The sequence below is a fragment of the Zalophus californianus genome, chromosome 8 (genome assembly GCF_009762305.2).
Source record: "Zalophus californianus isolate mZalCal1 chromosome 8, mZalCal1.pri.v2, whole genome shotgun sequence".
Lineage (NCBI taxonomy): Eukaryota > Metazoa > Chordata > Mammalia > Carnivora > Otariidae > Zalophus > Zalophus californianus.
In genome coordinates this window covers 27217384-27230180 of record NC_045602.1, presented here as the reverse complement: position 1 = coordinate 27230180, position 12797 = coordinate 27217384, and the positions used below count along the sequence as shown (strand labels likewise).

Here is a 12797-nt window from a genome sequence, read left to right as displayed (position 1 = left end):
AGGGGGTTAATCATTGTACCCACCTTCTGGGGTCACTGTGAGTTGTAAATTAGGAATACACACAAAGCACTTGAAAAGAGTCCCTGATAGGCAGTAAGCCATGACCACGGATTCGCTGGAACCACCAATCCTTCTTGTTGCAGGCTGCAGGATGTGTTCTCCAAGGGAAATGCCAGCAAAGTGGTTAGATTTCAAACTAGCCCCCCAAATCTGTTTACCGTGGTAGAACTGAAGGATAAGAAGAAATGAGAGAAAAAAATGAAAGAAAAACAGAATGAAGAGCAGTGAGGAGGGAATAAGAAGAGAGAAGAAAAAGTATGAGGACCCCACTCAGCAGGGACAGTAGGTGGCCTGCTCAAAGGGGAAGTATAAATTAGGGTAATTTCATCTATACTAGCAGATTAAATAACTTCTGTGGGCTGCCTAGGTACTAATCACCATGTGGAAGCTGTCTCTAGCGGGGGAAAGTATTCCAAACTCCCAGCAAGGGACTTACAAATGAACCGCTGGGTCAAGCCCATTTTCAACTGGAGAACTTCCTGCATTTTACATTCCTAGACAAATGACAAGTGAGAAATGCAGTACCTTCTGCATCTTGTTATACATGTCGAGTAGCTAATTAAAAGGAAGCATTGTGCGTAAGGACGCTGGGCGGCAAGGAGGTGCTCCTCGGGCCACTCAGAGGAGGGCAGGGATAAGCAGTCTTATCCAGGAGTCCTCATTGTGTTCAGAATGGCACTTACTTCCAAATGCTAAGAAAAAACCACGTTGCCATAAATAGAACACAGGCTCATTCACCAAAAATGGACCTGGGTGGCAACTGGGAGGAAAACACGGTGTTAATAGAAGAGACACTTAACCTGCTACCGAGGTTGAGAAATGCTCTTTCCCAGGGCTCCCGCTCACTTGAATACCTTCTCTGTACAGAGCAGAGTTCCTGCCATTTCCATGTATCTTCGCAAATTTCCCTCACTGTTTCCCTTCAATTATTTCAAAAACTCTAGACACTTCCCCCCACCCCCAAAAAAGAATTTTTTAACTCACGACTGCACCGCAACTATCTTTCTTGTCCCCGTCCCACCTTGACTCCCCTAGTCCTCTCTAATGCTTCGGTTTACGTTTATGGTCAGTCTTCCCCGCAGAGGCTAAACACACATACCAAATACGTTTAAGAGACTTGATGTGTAAGCATAACATGTAAAACTTTAAGGAAAGAAAAGACATCATTATCCAAGTGATTTTAGCAAATTGTGCAGGAAAAGCAGTGATTGAAAACAGGGCATCCAGGACAATAATTAAGGTGCTCCTGAGTGGAAGCAAATTGAAAACACTCACTGAGAATGAATCTGCTGGGAGAGTCCTACTGAAGGCTTCGGCTTGAGGGTCAAGGTCATCTGGGCCATGGGACTGACTCGTGGTAGACTGTCTGCCTTCTTCAATGAAGTGTGCTTTGCTGCTTGCTCAGGAGGGACCCAGGAGGAAGCAGCCCCAGAACTCTGCCCTCCAAAGCCTGGTGACGAGGTGTCCTGGGCAGCTGTGGTCTCACAGGCCTTGCCCTTGGTCCCCGGTTTACACACACACAGTTGAGGCCGGAGACACATCCCGCCATTCTGGCACGGTGGAACGCAGCTTGCTGCAGAAAGATGACAGAAGACATGAGTTTGAAGAAAAGCATTATAGACATCACAAATTCTTCCAAAGCCTTCACATTAGCCCCAGGATTCTCCCCTCCAAAAATAAAACTGTATTTAAAAACACGACGGAGGGGCACCTGGGTGGCTCGGTCAATTAAGCATCCAACTCTTGGTTCTGGCTCAGGTCATGATCTCAGGGCCAGGAGCCCAAGCCCCATGTGGAGCCTGCTTAAGGTTCTCTCTCTCTCTCTCTGTCTCCCTCTGCCCCTCCCCCACCACCACTCACTGTCTCTAAAAAATAATCTAAAAAAAACATGATGGAAAAGACGATGATGATAGCTAATATTTATTAATGGCTTCTTATGTGCCAGGCACTGCTCTAATGAGGTATCAACAATTTAATCCCCCAGCAACCGCTGTGAGTCGATGTTTTATTTTGCCTATTTTACTGATGAAGAAACAGACACAGGGGTTATGTAACTTGCCAAAGGTCACACGATTATGAGTAAATAGAAGAGCTGGGAACTGAATCCAAGTGAACTGGCTGCAACATCATCATTCTTAACCACTTTATTAGAGTGCCTCTCAGAAATGCATCAGAAACGAAGGAAAAGCTTAAGAAAATGCTTTGCCCTTCTTTTTTTAAACTGTGCCCTGTAGCTCAAGTTTAAATTTTAGGTATCCAAATAAGACTCGGCAAAAAAAGCCCAAGTCCCATCTCAAACTCCAAAAAGTGCAACAGACTTCATCTGGCATAAGCTTTTTGACCTCGGAGTGACTGTTTGAGAAATGGAGTCCAACCCACTTTTTTAAGGACAGAAGGATGCCCGGATTGAGAAGGATCCAACATATACTTTTATACTTTTGTTTTTAAAAGCCAGTGCCCTGTATACCATTCCTCATGTTACAATGAAAGGCAACGAAAAAGAAACGAGCTCTTTATCTCCTTTTTGATAGGACGCATATACTCTGAATCACCACACCTGCAGTCAAGAGTTTTCAAATTGGCAGGACTATGGGCCATGGGTAAGGTAAGTGGATTTCATCATAGGCAAGGCACTAGAGGAGTTTAGAAGTTACTGACTTAAATTTAGTTAGGTTGATGTTAAAGTCCAACGGACAGGATTCCTTCAGTTTCTTCTTTGTCCAAATGGCATAGATTTACGCCAAATGATTTTATCGGTCCACTTTTGACTTCAACTCTTGGTCCTCGGGCAGATCACACTACTACATCTCCCATTAAATTCAATGTCAGATTCAGTCCACAAACATTTACAAAATAGATGAGGGATATGAACCAGAGCAGGCTCAGTTATGGACGAGACAAATGACCAAGACCTAAAAGCTCTTCGACCTCCTGTTCTTCTATAAAAGAGAAAAGATACTTTTCCCATCTTCCTACAATATGATTCCTATTAGTTATAGCAAATAATGATAAGAAATGACCATCAAGTGTCAGAATACTAGGCTGACAACTTTTCCAAAAGTGGGAAAGAATTCTTAAAAAGCAAAGAGAAATGCAGCCAACTCCTTTGGTGACCTTGGGGTAAGTTATTTAACCTTGGCCTCTGCACCTGTACATGTTCGGGGGCAGGAGGAGGGCAGTAACTGCTTTTTCTAAAATGGTCTCCAAGAGCTCTTACCAAATTAGGCTTCTAGAATTCAAAGCCCAAAATTATGCACTTCCAGGGTTCGGGATTCTAATTTATCAGCATTTTCTTGGCCAACTGATGATCACTGGGTCCCTACCAGGCCATGGTTATTTATGGAATGTCACAGGAATGGAAATGGGCTCCACCCAGCGAGAACAGAAGTGGCCACAAGGGAGAGCAGGACTGGGCTTTCAAAGCTGAGCCTGTGCCAGAGATCACCCCCCAGGCACTTTCATGTATACATTCTCTTCATGCTTTCAATTAGAAACATGTCTCATTTTAACATCTGAGAATGATTTCCGCTTCTCCTCCCTCCCAAGGTGTACTGCAAACGTCCCCTAATATACCAGGAAGGCTGCACAGAGTAGCTTATTACCTAGATAGGGGCCAGTCATGAAACCTTCCCAAAACACCACTGAGAACACACAAGAACCTACCTTTAGGAGAACATGGACGGACTGGAAGTGTAAAAGGGTAGAGATTTTTTTAACTCTTCATATTTGGTAGAGTGTGAGAGGCAGGGAAAGAATTTTAAACAAACTTACAAAAAATTTTTACTGTAAGAGAAAGAATATGTTATATAGTAGTATGACTGGATACACTATGACCCTTTTGCAGTAAATGTTGAAAGAGTAAGGAGAATGACTAGACAATGGTCTCGTCCACCTACCCCAGGAAGGCTCTGGCAGCAGCTCCCTGGAACACGCAGATGGGGGTAGGGGGGCTGGCTTGACCTGGGGCAGGGGGTGAGGGGAGGAGGTGAGTGGGTTACAGTCCCTAATTGCCAAGATAAGCCCCTCACCCTGCATGAAAAGAAAAGCAAAACTCATGTCCTGCAACCACATTTTGTCAGGCCATTTTTCCTTGGAAACTGGGACCTCACGCAGTCGTGGTTCTTCCCAAAGCGTGGTGCCTGGACCAGCGGCAGCAGCACGTGGAAGCACTTTAGAAATGCACGTTCTCGGGCCGTCCGAGGCCTGCTAAATCTGGAACTGCAGTCCAGCAGTTTGACCTCCCTCTAGATGAGTCAGATGCATCCTCAAGTTTGAAAACCACAGACATACAATGTTTGGAAACTGGCACTCTTCCAGCAGCACATTTTTGAGGATTTTTTTTTCCTAATTCCACTGTCATTAACATACAGTGTTATATTAGCTTCAGGTGTACAATACAGCGATTCAACAATTCCATACATTAGGATTTGTATTTTTATAATGGCAAATTTGGTGTTTTCACACTACAGTTGCATTTATTTTTTTTAATTCTTGCTGTGATAAATGTGTTTGTTTTATGTTGTTGCCCTTTTATTTTTAATGCAAAAAAAATTTAAAAACTTTCCATGTGACCAAATTCCCAGGATGATTATGGGTCCCTTCCAAAAGTCTATTTGTCACCATCTACTTCCAATGCAAAAATTTGTAGGCACTTATGAGAAAACAGTTATTCTAACCGAGGCATTGAAGTATGTGGAATATTATAAATAAATGTTACAGAAGCACTTTAAAAATACTTTTCCACCAGTTGATTCTGCATTTGCCCAGCCAGAAGTGGCTCAACACAATGCGTAAACACTACATCAAGATCTTATCAGGGGGCTGGGCCTCCGTTCTCAGGCTTTGCAGCACATTAGAATCACCTGGGGAGCTTTTAAAAACTCTCAAAACCCAAGGCTAACAGCGGGCTCTGAATCAGAATCTTGGGGGCGGGAGGTGCTCAGACATCAGTTCTGGTTTTTGCTTTTTGTTTTTTTAAAGTCTCCAGGTGATTGCAATGTGCAGCCAAACTCGAACCAAATCCTAATCCAGACTTGCTGACAGACTGGGTTTCGTAAAATGCAGCTCTTTGATTTTTTCTCCTTCACTCAAAAGCTTTCAGCACATGTTAGCTGCCCATGAGATATATTTAAGACCCTCTACACCTGCCCCAACCCCCTTTCCACCCTCACTGCCCCTGGCCCATCTCTGCAGAAGCCCTCCACTCCTTGTCTCTGCACACGGTGCCCTGTCCTGAAACACAGGCCCATCGGGCTCTTGCTCGTGTGAAACCTCCTCCTGCTCTATGAAGTCCTTCCCAAATGCCCGCCCGCCCCTACCACGATCTGCTCATCACCCAAACTCCCAACTCCTCTCACCATTCCTATCACAGTCCCCATGTCCTGCCACACATTGTTCATTAGCTCTCAAGTTCTCTCAATTCCCAAACTACATTATCAACTGTGAGGTCAGTTAATTGGCTCATGCAGAACTTTCTTTAGCCTAGGACGGCAGCTTTAACTTTATCCTGGTCAACTAGCTGGTGTGAAAGCAGAGCCACTCCTTTCCCAAGGATGCTGGGATTTGAGAACATCTGTAAAGGGAATATAATCAGTAGGCTCCTAATCCATTACATCATAACGTCTACACCTCCAGACTTCCATTTGCATGTTGCATCTTTGATCAAATCTCCAATCCTTCAAAGATGTTTTTAAACAAAAACTAGTATTAAAATATACTCTGCTAATGTGTAAGATCTGCAGCAGCATTTAAACAATATGCTGTTAGGGGCACCTGGGTGGCTCAGTCAAGCATCTGCCTTCAGCTCAGGTCATGATTTTCAGGGTCCTGGGATCAAGTCCCATGTTGGGCTCCGTGCTCAGCAGCGAGCCTGCTTCTCCTGCTCCCTCTCTCTCTGCCCCTTCCCCCCCACCACTTGTGTGCACAGGCTCGCACTCTCTCTCAAAACCTTAAAAATAAATAAATATAAATAAACAAACAATATGATGTTAAAGAAACCATTTCAGAAGCCCAGACCCAATGTGTTCCAGAAGAACTCTGAAGGGATATGACGCTCCGAAACAAGCTGGTTGAGGACTAACAGAAAGAACATCACAATGCACTGGTAGGAGCTGTGATAAGTTACTAAGCTTCCACTGGAAAAGCATGTTAAGGGAATTAGCCTAAGAAGTTCAGATGCAATAGATAGAAAAAGGAGCTTCTGTGAGGTACGTGTACACAGAGATAGTTTGGAGATCTACAGACTATCCCCTGAGCCTTCACCTGATCCTAAGCCACACAGCCATAGGGCAGGTCACCAGCAGGCCAGGACCTGTATGGTGCAAATTACCAGTCCTGCCCCCACCGGAGTCAGGACGTTCATCAGTCTCCAGAATTAAACTTCTTTAAAGAGGACAGCAAGGGAGATGGGTGGGGTGTGGGCTGGATGGGTGCTGGGTATTAAAGAGGACACCTGCTGTGAGGAGCACTGGGTGCTGTATTTAAGTGATGAGTCACTGAATTATACTCCAGAAACCAATACTGCACTGTAGTTTAACTAAAATTTAAATTAAAAAAAAAAAAAGAGGATAGCAAGACCTCAATGTCAAAATCAGGCAAGAACAGTACCTGAAAGAAAACTAACACACAAACCAGTTAAGAATACAGATACAAAATACCTAAATAAAATATCAGTATTTCAAAAACAGAAAAGCGGGCAGAATTCCGGAAATACAGGATGGCTTTAATGTCAGCAAATCCGTATATGGAATTCCCCATGTTAAAAAATTAAATGAGAACTTATCTCAATGAATGCAGAAAATCTTCCAATGAAATTCATCACTACTCATAATAACAAAAGAAACTGCTAGCCAACTAGGAATACAAGAGGATTTCCTTGTTCTGGTAAACAGTACCTACACCAAATCCCACAACAAACAGCATACCAAAACCTACAGCAAATACTATGATGGAACTATAGAAGCATTCCTATCAAAGCTGGAAACATAGATTCTAAATGCCTACAATAACCTCTACTAGTTGATGTTGTATTGCAGGTTCCAGCCAACAGGACAAAAGAAAAAGAAATAAAAGGTCTAAGAACGGGAAGGAAGAAACAAGTTTATCATTATTTTCAATTTAAGTAAATGTCTATGTAAACAAAAAGATTCTACAAGCTATTGTAAGTGATAATGCGGAACTGGTTCAGATAGAGAAACAGATCAATACAATGTAATATAAAGCGTAGAAACAGACTAAACCATGGAGTCTTGCAATGTAATAGAGATACAACAAATCTGTAGAGAAACAATGGACTACTTAATGGTGTTGGAAAACAGACATTCATCTAAAAGAATTAAAATCTGAGCCCTACCCACATAAGAATATACATTCTAGATCTTTAAAAACTTTAAAAGAGGGCGCTGGGTGGCTCAGTCGGTTGAGTGACTGCCTTCAGCTCAGGTCATGATCCTGGAGTCCCAGGATCGAGTCCCGCATCGGGCTCCCTGCTCAGTGGGGAGTCTGTTTCTCCCTCTGATCCTGCCCCCCTCTCAGGCCCTCTCCCCCTCACTGTCTCTCTCAAATAAATAAAATCTTAAACACACACACACACACACACACACACACACACACACACACACACACACACAACTTTAAAAGAAAATGTGAGAGAATCTCTTCATGATTCAGGGTAAGGAAGAATTTCTCAAATCTGAAACAGTAAGTAAAAGTCAAAAAAGGATTGATGAACTTGACAACATCCAGAGAGAGAGAGAATCTTAAGCAGACTCCATGCCCAGTCCAGAGCCCGATGTGGGGCTCAATCTCACAACCCTGAGATCATGACCTGAGTGAAATTCAAGAGTCAGATGCTTAACTGACTGAGCCACCCAGGTCCCCAAACTTGACTAGATCATAATTTAAAAGACACTATGTACAAAACTGAAAGACAAATGACAAAGAAAAGACACTTGCAATAGATTTAACAAAGGATTATAACCAGATATATCAAGAATTCCTAAAAATCAAAAGAAATACAAAAAACGGACAAAAGATATGAATCGGTTATTCATGGATGATGAAATGGGAGTGGCAAATAAATGTGAAAAGATATTCAACCTCTCCAATTATCTGAGAACTGCAAATCAAAACAACAGTGAAATGCAATTCTACAGTCAAGAGACAGGCAATAAGTCCGTCACCACCCAGCGTTAGCAAAGATAGAGGGAGATGGGAACTCTTACATACTGCTCGCAGGTTATTTTTTATTCACCTCTGTGAAAAGCAATTTGGCAGTATTTAGTAAGGTTCTAATGTGAAAACCCTAAGAGCCAGCAATTTCCCTTCTGGGCTGTCATGTACTCAAGGAATGTGCACTGCACACCAGTAACAGTAGAAAAATATTGGCATTGATAAACTGTGGTATATTCATACACTATACAGCAGTTAAAATCATGATCCAGATCTATACAGCCACATGGAGGGATCTTGAAAATAACATTCACTGAGAAATTACATGATGCTACTTTATGATACTGTTCTTTATATAATAACTGTCCATGCGATTTTTAAAATAAATAAAACACTAGTCATTTTTATAGACATATGAAATCAACAAAAGCATAAAAATGTACTGGATTCACACTAAATTCATGACAGTGACAACCTCTTAGAAAGAAGCAGAACAATACTAGCGAAGAAAATAAGTCACTTTACTGGAATTTTTTTCTTAAAGGAAAGATGAGTAGCAAATATGACAACGAGCCTACCTGTATTAGCTGTGCGTAGTATATAAACAGGGATTTACTACTGTACCCTTTGTACTTTTCTGTATATTTTTCAAAATCAAAGTAAGTTTTAAGAAAACAATGCCACAGAAGGCAATTAAGACCTGAAGGCAGTGAGTCTGCGGCCATCCCACCCTGAACGCGCCCGATCTCCTCTGATCTCAGAAGAATTGAAGGCAGTGAAAACCTGTTCCTTAAGCAGAGAGTGAAGAGGTGCTGAGGAGGATGAAGCAGGTCAGTGTCAGAAACTACCCCCATGACAACGATGAACTCAGTCTGCAAATCCTGGGCTTGCGGAAAGCTAACACTAAGACACGGGTGAAGAGGATAATGCAACAAAATCTTACTCTATCCTGGAGGCCAGACCAGTCTTCTGAAAACACCTTTTGGTCATTTGAAATAAATTCTCAAATTTTACCCTAAAGAGATACTCTCCCATTTCTTCCATAATTGATTCCTACTCCAGTTGACAAGCTGATCCTAATGTTCTTTAAAAGTTCGATGATTATATTTTTAGGAAACAACCCAGGCCCTGAAGCTCAGCCTCTACTGCTTTTAATTCTAATAAAGTAACTCTTAGTTATATTTAAAACTCGTCCCAGCCCACACAGAGCCAACAGGGTGACTCTCTGCCCCTTGCTTTTCTCTCCAAACAAGTTGTAGCTGGTCTACTGCATGTGTCCCGCAGAGAAATGTGAGTCTAACTGTGTCTTCTGTGATCAGAGACAGCAGGTGAGAAATGGCTTTGCTGTGTGTGTCTTCACAGTAATTCCCAGCTGCCCTTTGAAGTTATTCAATAACACTAAGTGATATCAGATCACAAGAAACATAGCATGAGGTCACACATTTTAGTCTAACTCTGTCTGCTCCTTGTACCAAACCCAAATAAATGCTGTGCTTGCCTTGCAAATGTCTCCGGGTCAGCTTCCTCCAAATCCCTCAAGAGCGAAAAATATTGGCATAACAAGAGCCCAGAAATGGACCCTCAACTCTATGGTCAACGAATCTTTGACAAAGCAGGAAAGAATGTCCAAAGGAAAAAAGACAGTCTCTTCAACAAATGGTGTTGGGAAAATTGGACAGCCACATGCAGAAGAATGAAACTGGACCATTTCCTTACACCACACACAAAAATAGACTCCAAATGGTTGAAAGACCTAAACGTGAGACAGGAGTCCATCCAAATCCTAAAGGAGAACACAGGCAGCAACCTCTTCCACCTCAGCCGCAGCAACTTCTTCCTAGAAACATCGCCAAAGGCAAGGGAAGCAAGGGCAAAAATGAACTATTGGGATTTCATCAAGATAAAAAGCTTTTGCACAGCAAAAGAGTCCACAAAACCAAAAGACAACCGACAGAATGGGAGAAGATATTTGCAAATGACATATCAGATAAAGGGCTCGTATCCAAAATCTATAAAGAACTTATCAAACTCGACACCCAAAGAACAAATAATCCAATCAAGAAATGGGCAGAAGACATGAGCAGACATTTTTCCAAAGAAGACATCCAAATGGCCAACAGACACATGAAAAAGTGCTCAGCATCGCTCGGCATCAGGGAAATCCAAATCAAAACCTCAATGAGATACCACCTCACACCCGTCAGAATGGCTAAAATTAACAAGTCAGGAAATGAGAGATGTTGGCGGGGATGCGGAGAAAGGGGAACCCTCCTACACTGTTGGTGGGAATGCAAGCTGGTGCAACCACTCCACTCAGTATGGAGGTTCCTCAAAAAGTTGAAAATAGAGCTACCATACGATCCAGCAATTGCACTACTGGGTATTTACCCCAAAGATACAAATGTAGGGATCCAAAGGGGTACATGCACCCCAATGTTTATAGTAGCAATGTCCACAATAGCCAAACTGTGGAAAGAGCCAAGATGTCCATCGACAGATGAATGGATAAAGAAGATGTGGTGTATATACACAATGGAATATTATGCAGCCATCAAAAGGAATGAGATCTCGCCATTTGCAACAACGTGGATGGAACTGGAGGGGGTTATGCTGAGTGAAATAAGTCAATCAGAGAAAGACATGTATCATATGACCTCACTGATATGAGGAATTCTTAATCTCAGGAAACAAACTGAGGGTTGCTAGAGTGGTGGGGGGTGGGAGGGAGGGGGCGGCTGGGTGATAGACATTGGGGAGGGTATATGCTATGGTGAGCGCTGTGAATTGTGCAAGACTGTTGAATCACAGATCTGTACCTCTGAAACAAATAATGCAATATATGTTAAGAAAAAAAAAAGAAGATAGCAGGAGGGGAAGAATGAAGGGCGGGAAATTGGAGGGGGAGACGAACCATGAGAGACGATGGACTCTGAAAAACAAACTGAGGGTTCTAGAGGGGAGGGGGTGGGGGGATGGGTTAGCCCAGTGATGGGTATTAAAGAGGGCACGTCCTGCGTGGAGCACTGGGTGTTAATACGCAACCAATGAATCATGGAACACTACACCAAAAACTAATGATGTAATGTATGGTGATTAACATAACAGTAAAAAAATTCAAAAAAGATATTGGCATAACATCCCGATGCCTTTTTTATCCAGCCTCATGGAATAACGAAGAATTCCCCATCACCAAATTTTCTGCATAGGTGAACAAAGCACCAACACATATACTAACCCTGGTGGATTTTGATCGTTATGAACACCCAAGTGAAGTACCTCAGGTGTGTGCGTGTGTGTGTGTGTGCACGCATGCACGCACACGTTCAGGTCCTTTTTCCAAATCAAGCTGCCAAGGAGCACGGGCTTTCTCCCCACTCTTTCCTATCTTGTTTGCTTTTGTCATCTACTCTCAATCTCAAGTGACAACTTACCCAAGCAGACAGTCAGATGGTTGTGCACACAGTTAGCACAAATTACACAGAATACAAGTCACAAAGGTTGTCTGCAGAATCTCCTGGCTTTTTTTCAGGAGTTTAATGCCTTTATGTCAAGTATTGAGCCGCCATCTGCCTAATTCCCCAGGAGCTGGGTTCTGGAAGGCTGAGGTTCTGGAAGCCTGAGCTCAGCAGGAGTAGCTTGTTACTATGTGATTTAATTTAAAATAGGTGGTCAGTAGAGGCGAAGCACACTCCTCCCAATGCCATCAAGAACTGTGAAATCACTCATGGAATATAACATAATTAAGTCATAAGTCATGTAATGAAAAACCACCAGCAGTTTTGCTGGGATCTGTTTCTGGTCTTATTACTGCCATTTTATTAACGTTTCTTAACTTTTTTTTTAAGTCAGTGAGAAAAGAAAAGAAAGCAACATTAAAGATCTACAGTTTAGACTACGTAAACATTTAATTTAAAATAGCAAAAGGGGGACGCCTGAGGGGCTCAGTCGTTAAGCATCTGCCTTGGGCTCAGTCATGCTGGGATCGAGCCCCCCATCGGGCTCTCTGCTCAGAGGGAGGCCTGCTTCTCCCTCTCCCACTCCCCCTGCTTGTGTTCCCTCTCTCGCTGTGTCTCTCTGTGAAATAAATAAAATCTTAAAAAAACAAAAATAAATAAAAAATAAAATAAACTAGCAAAAGGAAGAGAAAAACCAGAAAAAAATTTTCAGGAAATGCTCTTATATAGAAAGGATGAAAGCTGTCCTTAACAAATTAAGGACAAAATTGGAAAAAAAAAAGGGGGGGGGTGGGAAGAAAAGAGGGCAGAAACAGACAATGAAGACAAAAGAAAATGCAATTAGTAAATAAACTTGTGGGGTAATGTCCAAATTAAGTCATCAAAAGAAATTCAAACAAAAATGAGGAGATAGAATACTTGGCTAGTGTTTTGAAAGTCGCGTATAAGTATTAATAGAAAAAAAAGTAAGCCTCTTAGCAGTTTAACAATTATTAGCCTCATTTCTAGAAATATATTCTAATGGTCAAAAAAGGAAATAACTATGCACATACATAAGTCAGCTGCCTAACAGCAGTGTTATTTATACCAATGAAAAATTCACAAGAAGCATAC

At 42.2% G+C, this 12797-nt stretch overlaps 1 protein-coding gene across 6 annotated transcripts in view; it reads right to left on the bottom strand.

Annotated features, from left to right (window-relative positions):
* The window catches only part of LTBP1 (latent transforming growth factor beta binding protein 1), a 388182-nt gene that overhangs the window by 342297 nt on the left and 33088 nt on the right, over nt 1-12797 (bottom strand). For all 6 annotated transcript variants that reach the window (XM_027621433.2, XM_027621430.2, XM_027621432.2 and 3 more), the window contains exon 3: nt 1336-1633. In XM_027621433.2, coding sequence (XP_027477234.2) covers nt 1336-1633 — 298 coding nt within the window. The remainder of the gene's footprint in view (nt 1-1335; nt 1634-12797) is intronic.